Below are 24,124 nucleotides of genomic sequence, written 5' to 3'. Positions count from 1 at the left end.
AAACCTACAGAGGCAGAACTATCAAAACAGGGCATGGGCATGTCCAAGATCTAATTAGGTTCAGGGGCTAAAGATAAAAAAATCCTAGAAGAAGCTGGGAGGGTGCTATTTTTTTCCTGTTAAGATGGAGAGATGCTGTGCAATATATTTTAATTTCTTGTCCATGGAATTTGTGGAACCAAGTTTTCCTTTCACACCATGTAAACAGGTTTAGAATGCATTTGTTTTTATCTTTCCATTTCCTTTCCTTTGTTACAGCCTGAGGTCCACAGAGACAACACAATGGTAACAGCATCCTGTTCTGGCACAAATTCACCTCACATTCACACTCCTGTTAATCTTTGTTGTGCGAGAAAGAACAGGAGTGCTAAATGTTTGCCTGTGTACTAAAGAGCAGCTTCAGCAGACCTAGGAATTCAGCTATGGGGTTTGGTTCCACCTACAGGAAGCAAAAAGAAAAATCATGCTCTCAGGCTTCTGCTGTACCTTATTCCACAGGTCTAGAACCTGCAGCCAGGCTCGCTGCAGTCATCTATCCAGCCCCAGTCCTCCTGACTTCATTTATGTAAAGGACTCCCTGACTGGATGACAGGTCATCTCTAATTAATACTAATTAATATAGTTCTGTAGAAGTCCAACTTTTCCAGAGTCCTTCAGAAATTGTGGAAGGAGGTCCACAAGAGACAGGTATTTTTGGCAGCTGATGCATGAATGAATAGGAAGTTATGTACACATAGATGGAAATATGCTTTAAAGTGGAAAAATCCTGATAAAACCATCCTTGAAATATTATGGATCATATTGGTCTTCTAATATCTGGTTAAACATTTGGAAAATACTACAAAGAAAGATAGCAACTTAGGTTTTGTCTACACTGGAACCTGAACGACAAAAGTTTTGTCGTTCAGGGGAGTGAAAAAACAGCCCCCCCCTCCCCCCAAACAACAAAAGTTTTGCCAACAAAAAGCACCTGTGCATCAGCTCTCCTGCTGACAAAGCTACCACCGCTTGTTGTGAGTGGAACTTTTCTGTTGGCGGGAGAGCTCTCTCCTGCCGACAAACAGTGGCTACGCCGCATGCCTTTTAGCAGCACGGCTGTAGTGGTACAGCTGTGTCATTAAAAAATGCGTAGCGTAGATGTGGCCTTAGAGTTTGGTCGGACTAGAAAGCATCACAGTGTAACAAGGACTGGCTTTGGGGTGGGGGCAGGGAGAACAGCAGCAGTTCCTGATTAAAACCTGATCTAACAAAACACTAAAGCACACGCTTAGAATTAAGCACTTGCTTTGATGGAACGGGGCCTACGTTACTTTTGTGGTTAACTGCCTCCTGCAACTGCTGGTTGAAAAGAATATATCTAGTACATGACTGCTGATTAAGATCCATGCCTTTAGTGAGAGAAAAGAGCTTGTGTAAAAAGCCTAAGTTCACAGGTGCATATAAATATATGATGGACCTTTACAATAATGAAGAGAGTGTTAAGAACTCAAAGTTACCAGACTGTACACATGTATCTATGGGGAAAGAACTGTATTACAGCATAGTAGAGAAATATAATCAAATCATGTAATTACAGTCACAATATATGCCTATGAGACAGCAGAAACGTACCATTGCCTGTGCAACCTTATCTTTGACATTTCCCCAATTGAATGTTTAAGCACACAACTGTAATGTTCCCAACATCATTGTGTGTATAGAACAGTGATAGAAATTGCAGCAGAAGCAACAGGAAGGGCAGTGGATCCAGAAATGGGCTAAATGAAGCTAAAAAAACATGAAAAGATGGAACATGTGAGAAGACTGAATACACAGAGCTGGGTAAGCAAATATAACCCAATATACTCTTGAGGAACAAAGGAAACCATAGTTGATGGGGTCACAACAGATGTTTTCCAAAAACTGTGACAGAACATTTAAAACACAAAGATCTTCCTGCAGATCTGAACAGTTTTACTGGCAGGCTACAACAATACACCTTTGGAAACAATAAAACCTAGCATTTTAAGGTTTTATCGGGTACAGAAATCAAAGCAGGGAAGTGATATCTCTGAGTAGTAAGTGGAGAGAGAAAAAAGCAGCAGAGTCAACAAAACAGCATCAGGAGACATTAGCTATTTCCCCTGCCATTTAAATCATTGCAGTCCAATAGCAGTCAGAGAGTTTGCTCTTTAAAATGCTTTTAAAACAGTTTTCCTGGAAAACAATGGTATGTGCATATTATGATGATGAGGTATACAGGTTGACGCGCACAACTAATGCAGTCATGTCCTACTCACACACAAAACCATATAACTACTCCACAATGTATTCCCTATTTTTATATAAAAATTTAAAATAATTTATATATTTATATACACCCACCTTCTCACTGTACAAACCAATGCAATGTGCCCCAAAGTGACTCCTTTGACTAGGTACTACACTACACTTCAATACTGCAGTGATGCATGCGTAGATAGAAAACCTTAAGATAAAGAGAATGAAATAATGACAATGTTTATAGAGAATACATGGTCTTGTGGTCTGACTGGCATTCAGGTAATATGGGTTCAATTCCTGGCTCTGCCACACCTTCAGCAAAGTAGTTGCTTTCTAACCCTAAGTTCCCCATCTGTAAAACAGCAGTAATATTTCACCTCACAGGGCTGCTGAGAGGATAAGTTAATGAACATCTGTGAAGCAGTCACATACTATGGTGTTGGTGGTTGAGTTGGGGTGGGAAAATAACTATCTAGATACATGATTAGGATTTTTATTGCCTTTCTCTACAGAGAGAGGCAAACCAACTATTGAGGGAAGAGTTCCACTCCTTTGAGAGGATTGTTCTAAAATAGTAAGATCACTCAAAACTAGAGAAAACAATAGGGTGAGCAGCTTGACTTATGGGAGGATGCCACGGCATTCAGCAATTCAGAAAATCATTATAAAAACTTAGATGCCTAGTACTGCAGATAACTTGTCATGAATTCAGTGGTCTGGATTTACATCTTGCAAAGATGTTTTTACAGTCCTTATGGTAAACATTCAGTGTCTGACTCTAACAGCATGAAAATGCAGACCTCATTACTTCTTTAGTAATCTTGTCATTATCATGTGCCTGCTCAGTTAAGCCTCTCCAATTATTAGTATTGACCACACAGCTGAAGTCTAATCACATGAGGGTGCATGTATTGAGCCGCACAAGATGGTTCAAACACAAAATGGTGTGCTGGCAAAAGCTGGAGTAGGTATGCAGCTAGCTCTTGTGATGTCTGTGACATTGTATGATTAAAATATGACATGCTTCTCATTGTTGCTATCACTGTTATACAAATCTTATACGAAGTATATCATATTAAAGTATCAATGGAAAAGTCACAACCTATCAAATGTGATTATCCTGTTTGTATGCGTGTATCATCTTTGTATCTACAGTTAAGAATATTGACTATGTACCAGTATTTCAAATGTGTTTGCTCCTCGGGTAACACTCACCATGTAGTTTACATCCAGTCTAGCCAGTACATTGTGAATGGACCATTCAAGTTGATGGCCCATTAATGAACACAGTGGGCCATGGAAGAAGCTTATCCATGCCTTGTGGGCCTTCCTGTGGATATTTTAGCCAGAATATGGGTAATGGCTGTTTCTATGACTCACTGAAGCATGCAAGGGCATGTGACTAGCTCATGTGACTCTGGACTCCATCTTGTGCCTGTACTTTTCCACAAACTGCACTGAGGGCTTTGTTTGGGACAAGGAAGTCCCTTCACATGGGAGAAGGTATAAAAAACCCTGGAAGCAACTCCATTTTGCCTCTTTCCTGCTCTGATCTCTGGACTGTGGACTTACACTAAAAGGAGCATTCCAATCAATGGAATGAGGAGCGTCCAATCTTTTGGAAGTTACCAGAGACTTTACAAGCCAGCAGTTTATTCCATCATTGCTTCAAACCTGATACAAGAACTCTGCAATGCTTGTATGTATGTGATAAGAAGACAGAAAATACTACATTGACTCTATATAAATCCATGGTACACCCGTATCTTGAATACTGCGTGCAGATGTGGTTGCCCCATTTTAAAAAATTATATTGGAATTGGAAAAATTACAGGGCAACAAAAATGATTAGGGGTATGGAACAACTTCCATATGAGGAGAGATTAATAAGACTGGGACTTTCAACTTGGAAAAGAGACTACTAAGGGGGGATATTACAGAGGTCTATAACATCATGACTGGTGTGGAGAAAGTAAATAAATAAGGAAGTGTCCTTTACTCCTCATAACACAAGAACTAGGGGTCACCAAATGAAATTAATAGGCAGCAGCTTTAAAACAAACAAAAGGAAGTATTTCTTCCCACAACGCACAGTCAATCTGTGGAACTCTGCCAGAGAATGTTGTGAAGGCCAAGACTATAACAGGGTTCAAAAAAAGAACACGATAAATTCATGGGTGATTGGTCCATCAATGGGTATTAGCAAGGATAGGCAGGGATAGTGTCTCTAGCCTCTGTTTGCCAGAAGCTGAGAATGGGCAACAGGATGGATCACTTGATTATTAACTGTTCTGTTCATTTCCTCTGAAGCAGCTGGCATTGGCCACTGTTGGAAGACAGGATACTGTGCTAGATGGACTTTTAGTTTGACCCTGTATGGCTGTTCTTATGTTCCTTTGAACTCTCTCATCTTTCTTTTCTTTTATAAATAAGACTTTAGATATTAGATACTAAAGGACTGGCAACAGTGTGATTATTGGGTAATATCTGAGTTTTACATTTACCTAGCTATGTGGCTGATCTCTTGGGATTGGAAGAAACCTTTGTTTGATTAAATTGATATTAAATAACCACTCATCATTAAGTCTAGTGTCTGGTAAAACAAAGGCTGGGATACCTAAGGAAACTGCATTTCTAACTTCTTGTTCACCAAAAGTTTACTTTTGTTACTGGCTTGGTATATCTTATGGAAGAATAACCACCAGTTTGGGGTGGGTCTGCCCCATTTCTCAACAGTTTGTCTTGAATTTGGTATTCTCAGCTGTGACCCACTGAGGCACGGTGACAATGTCAACTTCTGAAAGGCTTCATAGACGCAGCATGTTTTGAAGAGGAATGTGAAGGAGAGGGACACAGTTAGTAAGAAGAAGGGTCAGAGGAAAATAATCAGAAGAGAAGAGAGAAATTAAAGTTGGCCAGAACTTTGAAGGCCTTGCTGTCTAGTCATCCTTGGGTGTAACATCACCACCATACACAGGCTCTTAAGTAGAGGAGAGGGAATATGAAACGGGCGGCAAAATCGCACAATCCTGAGCAGTATGAAAAGGTCACAAACAATCACTCCATGTTTTGTTGCAGTTATATGAGGGGGAATAAAGGATGAAAACACTTTCAAGGTGGACAGGCCTAAAATAGTACCTGTTTATGCTGAGTCTCAACACAACGTGCCCCTGTACTGACAGATGCTCTTCCCTGCTAAACTTTCTGTTCTTGGGAGTGGTGTAATAAAGACATGTACAAACATTTTATATAAACTGATGGACTTGCCAACGTGTCAAATTTTCATTCACCTTAAGTTTTCATGCACAAATCAGCCTCAGCGTCATTTAAAAGACAATAAAATGGAATGCTGCAAGTAGTCTGGACATGCTAAATAACTGTTCTTGAACAGTACCTTTCTTAAATGTACTCAATATAAATAATTTTTAGCCCAATTCATACATGGTTTACTCTTCTTACATGTGGCATATACTGATAACACCTTGACTGCTTAAAAGTAAGGTTATGTTTACGCATGGTGTTTTTTATACTTATCCTTAATTTAGGTTAAAAGGAAACTGAATAGCTGAAATGACACAAATTTTCTATGAAATAGTGGTCTTTGGAAAATTCATAAATCGCTTTAGAAAACATTGATAAGGAAATACTAAAATAGTTTTGAAGGTTGTATATAAATAAAAAATCCAGAAATGTTATGAAATAGGTTATAGTGAAGACAATGTAATGTAGTTTTCTGGTCCAAATTAAAACTGTAATTAGCTTGTTTCAAATCTACTAAATGGTTAAGGGAATGTTTAAATTAAACAGTATGAAGATATTGACTATCAAACATCAACACTGAAGCTTCTGACTATATCTTTCATGACCTATTTTTGGTAAACCTTTTCCTGACCTGTTTTTGGTAAATCTTGGATGTCACACGGAAGTTTGGTTACAAAGCATTTGGTGAGATGCCAAGGGTATATGTTTCATTAAAATACAAGATGCCTTTGTCAACAAGGACCAAATAAAAGAAGAGTGCTAAGGACTTTATTGCATAGGTTAGAAGGATCAATCCACATACCTATATTTTATTACATCTTCTATTTAAGTAGTATAAAGAATTTGTACTTCTGACATATGAATGTAGGTACATTAAAATGTAGGTACATATGTTTTGTAAGAACTGTTTTGAAAAAGATGGAGCATAGATGATGGTTAAAAGAATAATAAAGTTGATATCTGACCATGAAAGTCAACAAGTTTGGGGTTTTTTGAGACTGAAGGTATAATACAGGCAAAATAAACAGGTTTTATTCTAACTTTGATGCATAATGTCTACTGTGCCTGTTGAATGAGGGTGTTCTGTTTATGGTATTACACTTTTCTATCCCTTCCGCAGCTGCTGATTATCATTATTAAACTGTGAACCAAATCAGGCAACCTCACTGAAATTTGTTCTTTACCTTCAAGGAAAACCTCTTTAAATTAATAGGATTGAAAACGATATAAATCCTCATAGATTTTGGACCAATCTTTTTAAAATCAGGCTCTTAAGTCTTTTTTTTCTGACTTTCGAAAAAAATAAAGATGTCCATTTCATAGCTGTTACAGAGGCCTTACAATCCTGGAAACAGTGACATAGGTTTTAGACACAGGGGTGATATCCTAGGCCTCCTGAAATCAATGCCAAAACTCCCACTGACTTCAACGGTGCCAAAATTTCTCTCCAGATACTTTGCCTGAAACCAGAGTAATTTTTATCCCATTAGCTGTTACTAACTCACATTGAAAGATAAAACAATGACAGTGCAAGTTGTGAATATCTGCATAACTCACAAGTAGCACAGCCTAGAAGTCATGAGCTACGTGTTCACAGAAATGGAGCAGCCACACAGAAGAGACTTGGAAAATGAGCACCTCTGATGTGAAGTCTTGCGCTTGATAACATTTCTCTAATATCTTTAGCTGCTTTTTTCAATACACAACATTTAATAGGCAGTTACATACTTCTAATAAAGTGTCATTAATATAAATCAGTTATCAGGAATTTCAGTGGACTACTGAATCCAATAAATCAAAATGCACCTGTGTATACATGATACTTCCTGCCAGACTTAAGGATACATCTGTGTTTTTCTGAATGTCTCATTGGTAATACTCAGCCTGGTAAGCCTTGCTCCATAGTAATCTATAATGTAACTAGAGCCATCGGAAGGTCCAACAATCTAGAAAAAAAAACAAGATTTTCCAATATTAATTAAAATGTACACACTTTTTGTGCTAATGTCTCAATTATTGTTAATTTGTCCCTCACAAAATTAATCATGCTCAATTTACAAAATATAAACTGGATTCATTTTGAAATTGTGCTGCAGTTTAACCATTTTAGTGAGTACTCTCTTTGAAGCAAGACTTCCCTAGGGCTTGTAATCAACCAAATTACAGTGGTGAATGAGCTGCTAGACTCTGGCCTTAGATTGAACCAATCAGGATTTGAGCCACAGCAGGCTGTCTTTTAGAAGATCTTTCTGACAGATGGGTGAGCCCCAGAAAATGTCTCCATTTCAGTAATAAGGGAGGATAGATGGGAGAAAGAAACAGAGGATGGCAGCTATTTTGGGAATGTGAAACTGGTAAAGAATGGGGCCAAAGAAGAGCTTCTCTGGGATTCTTCTGCAATTGATAAATGGAGGTAGAAAGCCCAAGAAGATGAAGAACAGGAAGAGAAAATTGGCGGGGGGGAGGCGTGAGGGTAAGAACTGTCCTCAACTGTGCCTATCTCTGATGGGAGACAAGTCTACTGGCGTAAGGTAAAGTTTTAGAGCATATATAATTTAAAAACCCTGAAAAACACTGACATAACATATATTCTTTTATAAAACACCTGCACGTTGAAAGTTATGAATTGAATTTTGTTCCATTCCTGGCCCTCTCTTGTGCTAAGGCTGCCAGTTGTAGCTAATGGGAGCTGATTTTTGAATCATGAACAGTATCAGAAGGAAGGAGGAGAATGAACCCAGAATCTTCCTCCCTTGAAAGCATAATGTCCAGAAGTGAAAAAATTAGCTCACAGGGAGGCAGCATGGTCTACTGAATAGGACAGAGGGCTGGGAGTCACAAGACAATTAATTAGTTTGCTAGCTCTTCCACAATGTAATCTTAGGCAAATTGCTTCACTTCTGTATAATTGAGGACATCTGGATTCCATGATGATGGACATGGAATAAGAACCTGAATAAAGACAGAATAGGCCTTAGAATGTCAATCCTTTGCTGGCTGTTTTCAGAGTATGGTGCAAAGCCCAGTTACTTCAGTTGCTTTATTCTTGACCTTTTTGGCACTCCTTCTCTCCCTCCACCCTTCATTCTTTGCGCCAATTGAGAACTGATCCCTTTTGTTGATGACAGTTTCTCTGCTTTGTGGGAACATCATTTAATCTGATTTGATTATTGTTGTCTTTCAGATTTTTAGACTATTTTGATGGTGCTTGAATGCCTCAGAGTTGATTAAGTAAAATTCAACGTGTACTGTGTGACAAAATTATGTATCAAGCTATTCACCCCTGCCACTTGGTGCTTTCTTGAGCAATCCCTTACAGAATGGTGGTTGTTACAGGTTGAGAGATGTCTCAACTGACTTTTGAGAAGCAGGGCAATGAGGCAACACCATTTCTTCCTTAACATGTTACAAAGCTTCCCCCCACTCTCTCTGCACCACAAAAATCAGTTCAGATGGCAGAACTAAACCAAGCTGCCTTCAATCCTCCTTTAATGCCTTCTTGATGGACCAGCAGGTATTGCCTTTATCTCCTTCAGAAACCCATGGAATTTAACCACCTTCAGGAAAGTTCATGGTGTCCCTGTGCATACAGCTAATTATGAGGGGGTTCTGAGGGAAGAAGGAGAAAGGCAAGTAAAAACTGCTTCTGAGCAGAAGCACTATATGCCAAAAACCCATACTGAATATTTACAGCCAGGTGACACTAATAAGCAGCAAATGCTCCATGTTTTGCTTCGACTAGCACTGGGGAAGAAACAGTAGGTTCAGCCCCTAGCATGTCTGTGACTGAATGCACCCATATATTCACACCCTACACACCACAGTAATAATCTTTGTACAAATTATGCCTTGTAAGGTTGTACCCCTATGTTCACCCCCTTTATAGGACTATGATAAATCTTGTACAAAGCATGCCTTGTGAGTATCATTTGAAAACTTGTAATTTGCTGTTCATTATTGTTCTAGTAAAATATATGTGGCAACGTTGTATGTAAAGCTATAAGATACTACTATATGATGTTACTAAGACATATTTCAAATCTGGAGAGAGGTCACAATCTGGTTCTCCAGAGACAAAAGGCTAGTGAATGCCTCAGCCAGGTGTCAATAAGATCAAATGGGCCTGGTTAAGTTGCCTTTCTTTGGCAGGAAAGAGGGTGTGGGTAAAAAAAATCTACATCTTCACAAAGGAACAGCTGGGAGTTTCCATCCACACAGACTTTCTATCTACTGAACTTTAGCTGGAGATGACAAAGAAGAGAAGGATCTCTACCCACGGCATCAACAGCACTTGAAGAACAAAGGAAGCAGCATAGGACTGGGGAGGGATCCTGACTGAAAGAGTTTCAGCCAGTAAGACTGTTGGAACTTGTGGTGAGGTAGACCTTTGCTGTGAATTCACTCTAGCTTGTTAAGTTAGCCAGTAGTTGTGTTTTACTTTTATTTTCTTGTAACCAATTCTGACTTTTATGCCTCATTACTTGTAGTCACTTAAAATCTATCTTTCTGTAGTTAATAAGCTTGTTTTACTGTTTTATCTAAACTGGTGTGCTTGGGAAACTCCATTTGAGATAACAAGATTTATGAGTATCATTTTCTATTAATAAAATGATGGAGTTTATATGAGCTTGTATTGTCCAGGAGAGGGCTGGGCAGTACAACACATACATTTCTGGGAGAAAGTCTGTAACAGGGAATTTGCTGGTGTTACTCTGTAGAGTAATTCATGAGTGACTGGCTATAGCACTCATACTTACATGCTGGAGGCTGTATGTGAGCAGACCAGGAGTGGTAGCTCTCATGGCGAAGCAGTGTAAAAGGCACCCCAGGTTGAAGAACTGAGGGGACACAGCTGTTCATCAGTTCAGATTGTACCCTGGGTAATGTCACAAAGGGATCACTAATAACTCACTGGTCAATAATATCATGGTGAAATGGCTATTGCAACATTGTATGTAAAGTTATGAATATAAGCTGAAACCATGACTGAAGCATGTTTATCAGACAAGTCTGGGAAGTGGGTAAACCTGTATCTCAAAGACAAAGGACAAGGTGACACTTCTTACCAGGTGTCATCAAAACTGATGCCCAATCACCTGTCAAGTGGCCAATCTTTGGCAAGGAAGGGGTCAGGAACAAACAGATCTGCATCTTAGCAAACAACAGCGTGAAATCTCTTTCATCAAAGATTCCTTGTCTCTATCCTCACAGCAGGAATGAACTTTATCTAGGGGTAATCCTCAGGAAAATGCATTTCAAAGGGTGATTGACTTATACAAGTGAGGGCCAAAACCACCCCAAGTTCTCCCTCCCTATTCATCTCTCCTTCACCTAAGATGACAAAAGAAACAGTCTTTTGACTTTGGGAGCAGATTCTGGCCCAAGAATTTGGTCAGCCATGTTACTGGGAGCATGTGTTAACAAGTTAGACTTGGTTCAAGGTAAAATTGTTAAGTTTTAGCACTAGAAAACATTTTATCTTCATTTCTCCTGTAACCATTTCTGACTTTAAGGCCTTATACTTGTACTCTCTCTGTTTGTAGTTAAATAAACTTGTTTTATTCTTTAATAAAATCTAATCCGGTGTGGCATTCAAATTGAACTGTATGGGTAACTCAGTTTAAAGGAAAGAAACCAACAGAGCTCCACTGGAAAATCACATAGAAAGACCCAAGAAAGAAACCAACAGAACTCCACTGGCCATCACATACAGTCCTCAGCTAAAACCTCTCCAATGCATCATCAGTGATCTACAACCCATCCTGGACAGCGATCCCTCACTTTCACAGGCCTTGGGAGGCAGGCCAGTCCTCGCCTACAGACAACCCGCCAACCTGAAGCATATTCTCACCAGCAACGACACACTGCACCATAGTAACTCTAACTCAGAAACCAATCCATGCAACAAACCTCGATGCCAACTCTGCCCACATATCTACACCAGCGACACCATCACAGGACCTAACCAGATCAGCCACACCATCACCTGTTCATTCACCTGCACATCCACCAATGTAATATACACCATCATGTGCCAGCAATACCCCCCTGCTATGTACATTGGCCAAACTGGACAGTCCCTACGTAAAAGGATAAATGGACACAAATCAGATATTAGGAATGGCAATATATAAAAACCTGTAGGAGAACACTTCAATCTCCCTGGACACACAATAGCAGATTTAAAGGTAGCCATCCTGCAGCAAAAAACTTCAGGACCAGACTTCAAAGAGAAACTGCTGAGCTTCAGTTCATTTGCAAATTTGACACCCTCAGCTCAGGATTAAACAAAGACTGTGAATGGTTAGCCAACTACAAAAGCAGTTTCTCCTCCCTTGGTGTTCACACCTCAACTGCTAGAAGAGGGCCTCATCCTCCCTGACTGAACTAACCTCATTATCCCTAGCCTGATTCTTGCTTGCATATTTATACCTGCCTTTGGAAATTTCCACTACATGCATCTGACAAAGTGGGTATTCACCCATGAAAGCTTATGCTCCAATACGTCTGTTAGTCTATCAGGTGCCACAGGACTCTTCGCTGCTTTTCCATTTAAAATAGCAAACTACTGGATATTGATCCTCTTAGAGGGGCAATGGACCTAAAATATCTGAACTGTCCAGGAGAGGGCTAGACAGTACAGAATACACGTTTTGCGGGAAAAATTGGGACTGGGGGTGTGTTGGGGTTGCCCTATAAGTGGTAACCAAGGCTAGTGGAAAGCAGAGTGTGACTGGAGTATGCTGGCAGGCTGCAGCTATACACAGACACTCAGGGTGCGCCCAGCCTGCTGCTGGCTGTTTGTGAGGGGCTCAGGTTGGGAACTACAGCGGCAAAACATCATGAGGCACCCCTGGTTGCAAGGCAGATGGTGACACAGCTCCTCACTGGTCTGGACAGCACACTAGAATGTCATAATGTCATACAAACATGGCAGTTAAAGAACAGTGGTTTAATGTACATATACAACCATCTGATTTAGAATCTTTAACACAGAAGACAATACAAATGACATAGAATGCACATGTGCCTTTGCGGCTACAGTGATGAAGTTAAACAGCAAAAGCTCAGTTGGGCTTTAGTTCAGTCCAATTAGTTTAGCAATAGCTACTAAGGTAATAACTTCAGCATTGCAGGTTTTATTTTTGCAGGTCTGTATTAGAAAAGAATATGCAAGTTTATTCTAAATTTTCTTTACAAATACAGTAGCATGAACCACAGACAAACTGTTCTTTCTTCTCCCATTTGGTCCATACACAATGTTTGAGATGATGACCCAAAGAAAAAACGTTGCTATCCCATAGGGGAGTAGGAATTGTTTTGGGTGGAAGGAGCCAAGATAAATTAAACAGTGTGGGAAATAAGTGTATGTAAAGGTCTATGATCAACTGGAATAAATATTTTATCAAATAAAGGTAAGTTATTTTAGCCTATTGTGGCCACAATTTATAGTGGCCTTACAAAACAGGTTGTATGATGATGTGAGGATTTGTGCCTTCCTATTAAGATGTAAAGAAAGTTTACAACTGACAATACATTCTGTATATTTGAGCACAGGAGAGAGAAGTTACAATGTTCTCTTTGGCCAGGATCAAGAGTTAACTACATTTTTGTTCACCTTCCTCCCCAGTATACATGATTCCATCATTGTGACACTGATGATTTGCCTCAAGAAAGTGTTCATGAGAAAAAGCACATACTGAGGTAAAACTACCAATTGTACGAAAAGCAAAAATTGAACAAAAAAATTGAGTTTGATTATTCTGGATGGGACTGATTTAAAAACGATAGTTGGAAATCAAAACAAAACAAAACAAAAAGCCAAACAAATTCTTCTAAATAGACCCATCCTGGAATAGAGAAACTCTTGCCGCTTTGTGAGGCCACAAGATATCACCCCCAATTGAAGGCCTTAATCTTCAGGAATCCTAAAAAGACCCCTCTCAATTAACGTAGGTCATCTTTTTGCAAATATAGATAAAATAGCAACATCAACTTTCTCCTTCTCCACCCTGCAGTCCCTGAAGTAATGGGGTAGGCCAGCAGCTGTTCATATGTAAACTTGCAACTGAATTTTATTTATTTCAAAATATTAAATATAGAAGTTGGACATCACATGCATGGGTACCACAGTGCAAAACACAAAACCCACGTGTTATGCCTTCTTCTTTCTCACTCTTCTACAATACGTCTTGTGTTAGAAACACTGACCAAACTGCTTCTAAGCTCACCTTTTGATTGAAAGGGGGAGGTCTGTTTCTGATGTTTATAGAACACCAGTCACTACAGTATTTCCCTTTCCACTCTGGGGAACGTGCAGAGCACCAACCAGAAGAAGCAAAGCAGAAATCAAAATGGAGCAGGGTAGCCAGACCATGACTGTGGAAATGTATACTTACCACATACTGTTTTGCGAACAGAAGTGCTGGATATAGCCATTTGTTTTAAGTTTTAAAATGGCACACAACATCCACCACATTCTGGTTTGCAAAGCAAGCATGTGGTTGGATTCCTGAAGTTTAGGAAATAAATGCACACGCTTTACAAACTACCTGGGACATTTTTAGTGTTTACTATTTGGCATTGTCACTGCCTCCTTTCTCCTGGTCTCCAGTAACTTGCTGTGTTTGTACAAAGAAATACTAACTAGAATCCAGACTTCTGCAGCACCACTGGTCACCATTTCAGAGGCTGGTTAATCTTAATAAGAAACTCTGATAATCTATGGTTTCAGAGTAGCAGCTGTGTTAGTCTGCATTCACAAAAAGAAAAGGAGTACTTGTGGCACCTTAGAGACTAACCAATTTATTTGAGCATAAGCTTTCATGAGCTACAGCTCACTTCATTGGATGCATTTAGTGAATTTCCACTGAATGCATCTGATGAAGTGAGCTGTAGCTCACAAAAGCTTATGCTCAAATAAATTGGTTAGTCTCTAAGGTGCCACAAGTACTCCTTTTCTTTTCTCTGATAATCTATACATGTCAAGGAGAGGAGGAGATTTTTTTCAAAGGTGCCTAAGTGAGTGTGGCGCACAGGTCCCATTGGCTTTCAGTGGGGCTGTGGCACTTAAGTGCTTTAGAAAATGTCACCCTAGGTAGTTAGTTTATCCCTGCAGCCTCTTGAATGCATTTACACATGTCTTCCTGGTGATGTGTTAAACCAGGGATCCTAAATACAAGCAGTCATAAGATCCTGTGGTATTTACCACTCCAAGCCACATGTGACCTGGCCAAACTACAGTGCTGGACAACTAAATTCTGCTTAAGTTCTCAAGTAGTTTTAATAGGATACATCAGTCTTCACTCTGCCATAACACATATATGCAGTGTTGCTTTGTGTGGTGAAAAAGCTTCCAGGTTACAACTAGAGGTGGTTGCACTGCAGTGACTGGAAAAAACATCTAGTTGGCAATTTATTTTAAGTTCTCATCTATTTATATTTAAATCTATTTCCTATGATGCACCCTCTGCAACGCAACATCATGACTGAGAAATCAGGACCTGGATTTTAATGTGTAAGATAGTCAGAAAATTCTTTTGAAGCCAAAAACAGACTGGCCCCTTTTTTGGACTTTATCAGACTTCTAATAAACAAAAAATTGATTTGTATCCTAGTTTGAAAGTGTCAGCTTACCTGCATTGAAATGAGAATGAAATCAATTAGGCTACCAATTCCACAAAACCCTACAGTGCAGAACTTTAACAAACCTAGAAAGGAAAATAAAACTTAATTACAGCCTTAAGCAATTCTCTATAAAGTTTATGGAACTTTACAGTTTCCAGGTGCATAGGCATTTCCCCCATCCCCCTGCCCCCCCCCCCTCCGGAACATTTTAGCATGTGAGTGAAATTAACACAAGAATCTTTTAATTAATTATCAGAAAGTCTTTGTCTTTACATTTATGGACCAACCTGTAAAGAAACTTGCTTAGTTTAAAAGATTTCAACACAAAATGAGTGTAACAGACATAATTCTGAGAAAAGGAAGAGAATGAACACATTACTGTCAACTTAAATTACTGAGTTTTTCCTTTCTCTGGCTGGATGCACAGTTAATCTTAAAAGAAAGAACAAAGAAATCTTTGCGCATTGGAGCTCCAAAACTTATTTTAACATGAAACACTTTCTACTGTCTCAAGTTGTAGAACATACTAATTAGACTTTGGAAACAGCTGCTGCATTACATGCTGGGTTTGAATATTGTTCTCATTGCTAGTGTATACAATACTAATGTTTAAGGGGTTGCCAACAACGTAGATACTTTTCTAGGAACTTACAGACATATTCCACTGCATTTAGAATGAATACATGAACATGACTAACAAAAGACTAAAAAGAAAAGGAGTACTTGTGGCACCTTTGAGATGATTTTCCATTAAAGATGAGGCAGAACTGTAATAAAATGTGGAGATACTTAGAGGATGTCTTTAGAAGCAGAAGGTTGCCTTAAATAGTTTATTGAACAGATTTCATTGTATATGAACACTGTAAAAATTTCAAAAGCATCAAAGTGACTTAAGAAGCTTAAACCCCAAGGACTTTCAATAAAGCTTAAGGGGATAAGTTATTTTTGAAAATGTGTCTCAGTCTCCTAAGTCACTCAGGCTCTTCAGAAAATTTTATCCAAGATTAGAAAGTGTAAAAAGGAATGTTTGTCTTTAACTAGATCAAGTTAATTGTAGGATATTGTATGAGGAGAACTGTGCTGTCTTCAGCAGCGAAAACAAGTTTATACCTGCGTGTAAAATGCACAGCACACTTTGGATGCAACAGAAATCAACATGCTGGAAATACAGGATACATAGAGATAGCTATATTGTTAACAAAGTTGAAAAATGGAGACCTAATAATGAGCATGTGACTCTTGACCAAGAGGAAGAAAAACATTTAGCAGGCCGGCCTTCCAATGGAGCAAAAATAATTTCACTATAACTCTATAATATGAAATGGTGTCAGTCAATGAAGCATATAAGTCATGTTATATGTACAAAATTATAAATACATAAATGTTTAAAACAAATTGTTCTCAGTGGTTGGAATCTGGGACTTGCAGCAGCCAAGCATTTTAAGCTTTGACATCAGGACTGGCTATAGTGTCAAAAGACATAAGGGCAACAGCCAGGACACAAATGCCAGCAACAGGGGACAGCTGTTCTGAGCTAGGACTAAAATGATGCATGCCAATTTCTCTGGTAAATACTAGAGTACCAAATTTATTATCTCTGCAACTAGAGCATTCCCCACCCAAAGTATTCATGGATAACTCTTCCATCTTTTGTCATGCTCTTACTACATATTCTGAACCCCACTGGGAGTTGGCATTTTAGGGACCCAACAAGCCACTTTCACCCCACCATCTGTACTGGCGTCAGAAGTAGAGACAGTAGCTCCAAGTGTGTAAGCACTTTATGTATGGAATTAGCTGCAAGATTTTATCATTCTAGTCACTTTCAGTCTCCATTATTGGTTGTAGAAACACTTATTGAGCCCAATTTTTGCTTTGGGGAGTATGAGGAGGAAATGCAGGAAAGGAAGCAAAGACAGAAAGGAGGAAGAAAAAATAAACAAACAGTGGAAGTGACCAAATAACTGTAAGAGTAGAGGGGAAAGAACAGGCCATTATATCACAAAAATTGTGGGTTATTTAAGTTTAGGGGGAGGCACTCCAAACCAGTCTTCCATGTAACTAACTAACTTGTTAATCTGTATTCAGTAGTTTGGATGAACCAATGCTCCCTCTAAACACAGCAGAGGGAAGTTGTCTGCAAGAGTGTTTGTAATTTTCACCACATTTCTGCAAAATATTTAGCACTATTTACTCTTTAGTTCTGCTTCTGTCAGGGAATGGATGATCCCAAATAAACTGACCGTTGACAAGCAAGCCACTGTATTGATTTTATATTAAAAAAAAATGCTGCAACCCCAATGCCCATCCCCCAGCCATCTTCAAACTATTCTGAATACCAACAATGACACTTGGTAAAGAGTTAGAATTTTGCAACAATCCATTCACTAATCAAACTTCAGACTCTCTATAGGAACAACTACCGTGGCTATAGGTCTTGATGCTTTAAGGGTTTGAGCCTTTGATTACTACAGTAAAAAAGTCTGGGATCTTGCAGTTAAATCCATCCTAAGTGAGGAAAAAATATCAGAAAAATTAGGGTGGATGCCTTTGGAGCTAAAAATCCTCAATTACCTTTTTAAAAAATAACTACCATAAAGCACAAGGGTAACTGAATTTTTGTGAACCTGAGAAATTTTGGGGATTATTGCCCTTCTGGATAATGCAAGATGCTCAAGGCTCTTGGAAGATATGCAATGCCAGCCATGCGTCTACTGGAATCAACCTTCAACCCGTGCTGAGGGCACCAAGGACCTGGCTCCATAGCTCAGGGGTTAGAGCATTGGTCTTGTAAACCAAGGGTCGCAAATGCAAACCTCGCTGGGGCCTGAGCAGCAGTTTCTGGCTGGGCCTGTTGTCCCACCTCTCAAATTGCAAGTGTAGATTTAATATGGATCGTACTAATGTGCTGAAGAGGAGAAAGTATTTTAGCTGGAGTCTAAAAAGAAATCTAAGACTGAAACACGACTACACTTTCCTTTACAAGTGAATAGTGTTACTTATTTGTAGCTGTAAATTAATTTTTTTAATCCACATATTGCAAGAGATAAGAGCATGTGAAAGTGCTCTGAGTTTCAGAACATCTTGTAAGCAAAGCACCTGTAGAACATAGGAATTGCCATACATGATCAGACTAGTCCAGTAGCCCAACAGTGTATAACACCAGCTTATTCAGAAAAAGGTGCAAGATGCCCTACAGAGAAAGTCTCTTCCTAACCCAGTTGGTTAGAGGTTGGCTAAAGCATAAAGATTTACTTTCCTTCAGGGTGGATAAAAATAAATGATTTAAAAAAAAAAAAGATTTTTTTAATTTAAATCTGATTTTTTTATAAAATGCTTTTTGAGGAAAAAACCTATCTAAAGATAAAGATACGTTATAGCTCAAAGATATCTCATCATGGAATAGGGATTATAAATTCTAATTCTATAGTATAAAACAATATATTCATGTAATGTTTAAGAAAAGTTTTGTAAATAAGTTCCAATAGTTCATGGATTAGGGATCCAATTTTATGGGGTTCAAAGGGCTTCTGTATAGATTATTTAGGTTAATCTTTCTATCTACCCAGTCTAGAAGATAGCATCAGAGATGCTTAGTTTTGCAGTTCTCAAACTGTGGATTTGTGTCTTCAGAGATAACATGCTTGTTAACAGCAAAAATGTTTTTAAATAAATAATATATAAAGGAGAGAAATAACAGACCTCAACCCTATTGTCCCTCTGCAAATTTGTGTACACAGAGTTAATCCCTTACCTCTCTCTAAAAGTGCAAAGTTTCAAAAAGTTCAATGAATAGAAGATTGTTGGGGCGGAATAGATCTGGACAAGGAGAAGAAGTCTGGAGATAAATGTGAGAAGGGAGGGACAGGCAGTAGAAACAAAAGTGAAACTGTTTGAGCAGCATATTCCAGAAGTCTTCAGGTCTCTGAGTGTAGCCTTCATTGATTTGAGATCTACCATACCATTCTCTCACTAGAAGAGACCTAGTTTGGGAATAAGAACCATTCAAGAAATATATGTTTGCTGATGATGTTTTAAAGAAAGTGACACCAGTGAACTGGTGGAAGTTACACAAGCACTTGGATCCAGAGACTGTTGAAGTGATAATCTCACTTTTAACAGCAGTAGATTCTTCTTCTTGTGTAGAAAGAATATTTCTCTTCCTTTGGACTAATTCAGTCCAAACTGAGAAATCGTTTGGGACCTGAAAAAGCAGGAAAGCTTGTTTTTCTTTTCCAGATTATGAACAAACAGGAAAATGAAGGTGAAGATGATGCGGTTAGCTGCAGAAGTCAATGTTTTAAGTTTCTCATGTTGACCTGGCTGACCGTCGATTTAATTTTTGTTTTTAAATATTTCATTTTATTATTTTAGTTAAAAACAAAACAAACCTGATTTTAAAAAACTTGAATGTTTAACTAAATTCAAAAATTCATATGCTTGTTTTGTTAAAATATTATATCTTTGCCGTTGAAGAAAAAAATCCAGAATACATAACCTTGTTTTAGTTAAATAAAACAATTTAAATGTCTGTCTGGTGGTGATGTCCTCCTAATACAACATGGCAAGAAAATCCTCCAAATATTAAATGATTAACCTGTTGAATTGGAGATATTTTGAAGTCACTGGGAGATGAACAATCTGCTTCAATTACCTTTGGTAAATGAAATGACCAAGCAATCATTCATTTTCTGATATAGCTGTAAAACTAATCTGAAAAGTTTTCAAAATAAATCACTTTAAAAATGTATAGTGTGTTCCTTCTAAAAATGAAACCTACATCTATCTCTGAGTTGGGAAGAATATGTATTACGGTTATAACAACCAACAAGAATGCACTTTTATGTAGAAATCGATGATTAAATCGAGTCTTTTAAAATAATGATTTAAATCAAATCCACCCTGCTTTCCTTACAAAACTTGAGATGTTTCTGCTATCCATACAACTTCTTGGCCTCAACGGGTATGTCTACACTGCAATTAAAAACCCACGGCTGGCCTGTGCCAGATGACTCAGGCTTGCAGAACCCCAGAGCCCGGGCTCCAGCCGAAGCCTCTACACTGCAATTAAACACGTTAACTCAAAATTTTTTCCCCCTGCAGAGGTAAGAGCAAAGAACCTTTGATAGCTCATTAAAAATGAAGGATTGTTGCAGGATTGCAAGATGTTTAGAAGTCTCGACAGTATAGTGTTGTATACTCTGTACTAGATCTTCACAATGATGTAGTCAATGCTATTCACTGCCAAAAAATAAACTGTGTTTTAGACCTAAAATGTTAAGTTAGAGGTCTGGATTTCTTAATACTCATCTTAAATGGAATTATTCTCATGTTTGGGGAGAGAAGAATAAAGTTTCAGAATGAAGGCTTATGCAATTTTAGCCTGAAGCCTTGTTTGTTTGTATGGCCAAATGGAAATATGGTGGTTTACAAGTAAAGTTCAAATCCTAATTTAAATCCCAAGTGAGACTGAGTTTGGTGGTCTCACAAAAACAAAACACGAATTGGTACTATATGGCACCATGGGCCCCCTTGAGAACAGACTAACAAAGATGGAAATAGCAGGGGGCTTACAGCTCAGAAGAAAGGTGCAACAGCAGAGCTGCATGGGGAAGCTTTCACAATGCCCGGCTAAAGCTAATGCTTTCTTTCTCCATATCTTCATGAGAATTAAATTCACTCAATTAAAGAGGAAATACCTTAGAGTGAAAGCCTTTGCCATTTTATTTATCTAACAACAGGAGACTATTATTTTGTGACATCCTATTCTGACAGTTCCTTGAAGCAAGAAAAACTGGTTTATAGTCTGCCTTTGTATTGTCAGGATTTATACCATCTTGTTAAAAAATGGGATCTGTTGTATGTAGAAAGGTCAATGAGGAAAATCGATGTGTGCTCTAGCTTTAAAAGTATCATGCAGAGCAAAATGTGTGTATCTTGTCTTTAAAGGCAATGTGCCACATAAATACATTTACAAAGTAGTAAGCACTATACAGTTTCACATAAGGATAGTCTATGAATGACAGTTTTCAAAATATGAATTCAACAACAATATATATGGTGGTAAAAGTAGAAAAACAACAACTAATTCTTAAGGTAATCTGCTGCTTTGCAAGTCAGCTCCTAAACGTAATTTGCAGGAATTCAGATCATTTAATATTTAAGAGGTACCTTGTTTGACAAAGCACAAGAATTCTCTACAAGAAGTTGTGTGATTAGTTACCAGTATTCTTTTTGCTTCACTCCTCTCCATCCTTTCACAGGGGAACAGCTTCCAAGCTTTATAAGAGCTTAACTTGCAAATCTTTTAATTGTGGCTAATATCTGTGAATTATATTTCAGGTCCAATTGGTAATTTAAGTGTAATACATATAAGAATTCAAAGCAAAATTTTCAGACATCTGCACTAAAAGTAATGCACATCCTTATTCTAAGTCCAACTGATAAAATAAGAAAATATTTGAATTTTGGAACATTGGTTTTACAGAAAATGGGCATCTAGAGTTATCAATTGCCTCTAAAAAAAAAAGGGATCTTAGCAGATCTAATCTTTTTATGTAAATATAAATGTGCAAAATAAAAATGTGCAAATTATTACATGTCAGAAAAAAAGGCCACACGGGTTAACACAGAATTACCCATAAGAACAGGGAGAAGGCAGAAACTCAAAGCTCCCACTTGAGGCACTACTAGTGTACTTAGCTGCACCAGTCCATTACATCATGCAATCTAGAGTTATACAAAAAAGGCAACTGTTTGTAACATACTGAGAAACTAATGAAGCTTAAACAGAGAGTTTCTTACAATATAGTGAAGGTAATTCTAGCAGAATAGGATTTATGTGTACCTTAAAAAGCCATCATCATTTTCTTCATCCTATGGATAAATCTGACAAACACTATCTGAGGTAATTTTTATCACTGTGGGAAGTCCTATTAAAGCCAATAGCTTCAAACAGAATTAACAATAGTAAGCACTATCCTGAGTGGTAAGTGTTTGCAGGATCAGATCCCATGTTCTGTTCATGTGTTCATGTTTACTTGTTTTTGTACATGTAAGATTATGTTCTGGTCATGCAGATTTAGATATGACACACTCACTATACGTGTTTAGATACATGTCCAGAAATCTATAGGTTGTTTCTAGTACTTCATTTTCAAAACCAGTGGAAAGCAATCTATAAACACCTTCAATATCTTCAAAAAAGTTAGAAACAAGTAATTTAAAAATAATCTGAAATGACTGCAAGAGTGAAACTCTTAAAACAGATTTTCTAAAATCAGTATCTTAACTAATTTCATCTAAAGGTGGCAACTTTTTTGGTTGGGAATTTAAATATCTTAGTAGAAAGCACAAAAATCAAATAGACATTTTCATAGAAATAAAGAGAATTATTACAATGTATTTTGAAATAGAAAATATTACCTGAAAATGAAGATCACTACAGTTATTAATTTAAAAAGTTACATATCCAGAACTGTTAATACAAATTACGCAATAAAATTTAAGGAAATGATCTGCTAAGACATTGTAGAAATTTACACATTCTCTTAAATGTAGACATGGGAAAATTCACACCAGATATTCCATCTTAACTTTGACCCTCAAGACATAGCTTATATAGCATTATATTGTTCAAGTTCCACGAAGACATTTAGCTCATTTCAGCGCACACATCACTAATGTATAGTAATTGACTTGCATTGAACTACGAAGAATATATAGCAAGTTCTATTACACACACATTCTAATTGCAGAACATTAATTATATTATTCAGACACTCAGCACCGTTTTGAATTTAAAATGGGTATTTAGATAAAACATTATTATGGTTACAGGGCTAGCAGCACTTTTGCCTTTCCTGGTCCCTGAGTGCACTCCTACAGGTAACAGGTCCCATGCCTATATGTCTCCCAGGGTGGAGTTCTGCAGTTCTTGTGCTCTTAGGGTGCTGCAGCCCAAGGCCCAAACTGTGTATCAATCATGCTTTCCCAATAGGTCCAACTGGGTTTGGCACCTGCAGTTCTTCCCTTCAGGACTCTGTGGCCAGTGGTATTCAGTGAACAAAAAAGCTTATGCTCAAATAAATCGGTTAGTCTCTAAGGTGCCACAAGTACTCCTTTTCTTTTTGCGAATACAGACTAACACGGCTGCTACTCTGAAACCAGTGAACAAAAAGCCTTCTTAAAATTAAAATATTTGTTTATTTTAACAGTAGGAACAAAGCATTTTAAAATAGCCTACAAACACATCTACCTTACCCAAAGACTTAATATCCCCTGATGGCCTAAATTCTTCCAACTCCTCAGCAGGTCCTGTGCGTCAGTCTGTTCTCCCCAATGGCTCCCCAACAGCTACTGCCCTCTTTGTGAAAGTCTTCCTTTTAAACCCTGTCTTTTGATCTTCTGGTTCCCAGGCCTTTTCCTATGCAGCACTGTCTCTTAACAGCCCTTGAGCATTGAGGGAAAGTGGTTTATCTTGAACAATTCTTTTATTTTCTGCTGGTTTTCCGTCAAGCTCCCAACTGAACTCAACCAATATATTCACACAGAAAACATCCCAACAACCAAGTCAGCATAAACAATATTCATAAATTACAGAGCAGCTCCATTTCTGTTACACACATCTTCCTACAGTATATCTTCTACTATATAAAATATGTAATACTTAGAATACCAGTAACTGATTCATAGCCTTTATATAACTGATTTCCTACAGCGTGCTATAAGTTGTATAAATTGTTGACCTGTACTATGTGAAAGTAAATAAGGCACCAGTTAAGATTGTTATTGGAATGTTTACTGCGACTTTTCAGACCTACTTTTTTTAAGTGACTGCATAGAATTGAAGAACATTTATTATTATAACAACTGATATTTCTTGGGTTTTGACAGCTAAATTTTCTCAGTATACATTTTTGTAATGAGACTATTACTTACTGAAACAACTTAAAATCATTACACTACCCTGATC

At 38.0% G+C, this 24,124-nt stretch overlaps 1 protein-coding gene across 7 annotated transcripts in view; it reads right to left on the bottom strand.

Moving 5' to 3' along the window:
- Nucleotides 1-24,124, bottom strand: part of TM2D1 (TM2 domain containing 1) — a 38,601-nt gene that overhangs the window by 4,504 nt on the left and 9,973 nt on the right. The window contains exons 5-8 of one of the 7 annotated variants that reach the window (XR_006292608.1): nt 15,160-15,233; nt 7,330-7,469; nt 2,365-2,467; nt 1,612-1,767 (exon numbers count right to left, since the gene is read on the bottom strand). The exons of 1 other annotated variant lie outside the window; for it this stretch is intronic. Coding sequence is in view for 3 of the 6 variants with exons in the window: in XM_037906039.2 (XP_037761967.1) it covers nt 7,359-7,469; nt 15,160-15,233 (185 nt within the window). In the remaining 3 variants the exon portion in view is untranslated. Of the gene's footprint in view, nt 1-1,611; nt 1,768-2,364; nt 2,468-7,329; nt 7,470-10,344; nt 10,400-15,159; nt 15,234-24,124 lie in introns of those variants that run through there. 5 more of the 7 variants (XR_005226380.2, XR_006292609.1, XM_037906039.2 and 2 more) reach the window with 5 other exon arrangements.

Source organism: Chelonia mydas, chromosome 8 (assembly GCF_015237465.2).
Source record: "Chelonia mydas isolate rCheMyd1 chromosome 8, rCheMyd1.pri.v2, whole genome shotgun sequence".
Taxonomy (NCBI): Eukaryota; Metazoa; Chordata; order Testudines; family Cheloniidae; genus Chelonia; species Chelonia mydas.
This window is presented reverse-complemented; position numbering and strand designations above follow the sequence as displayed.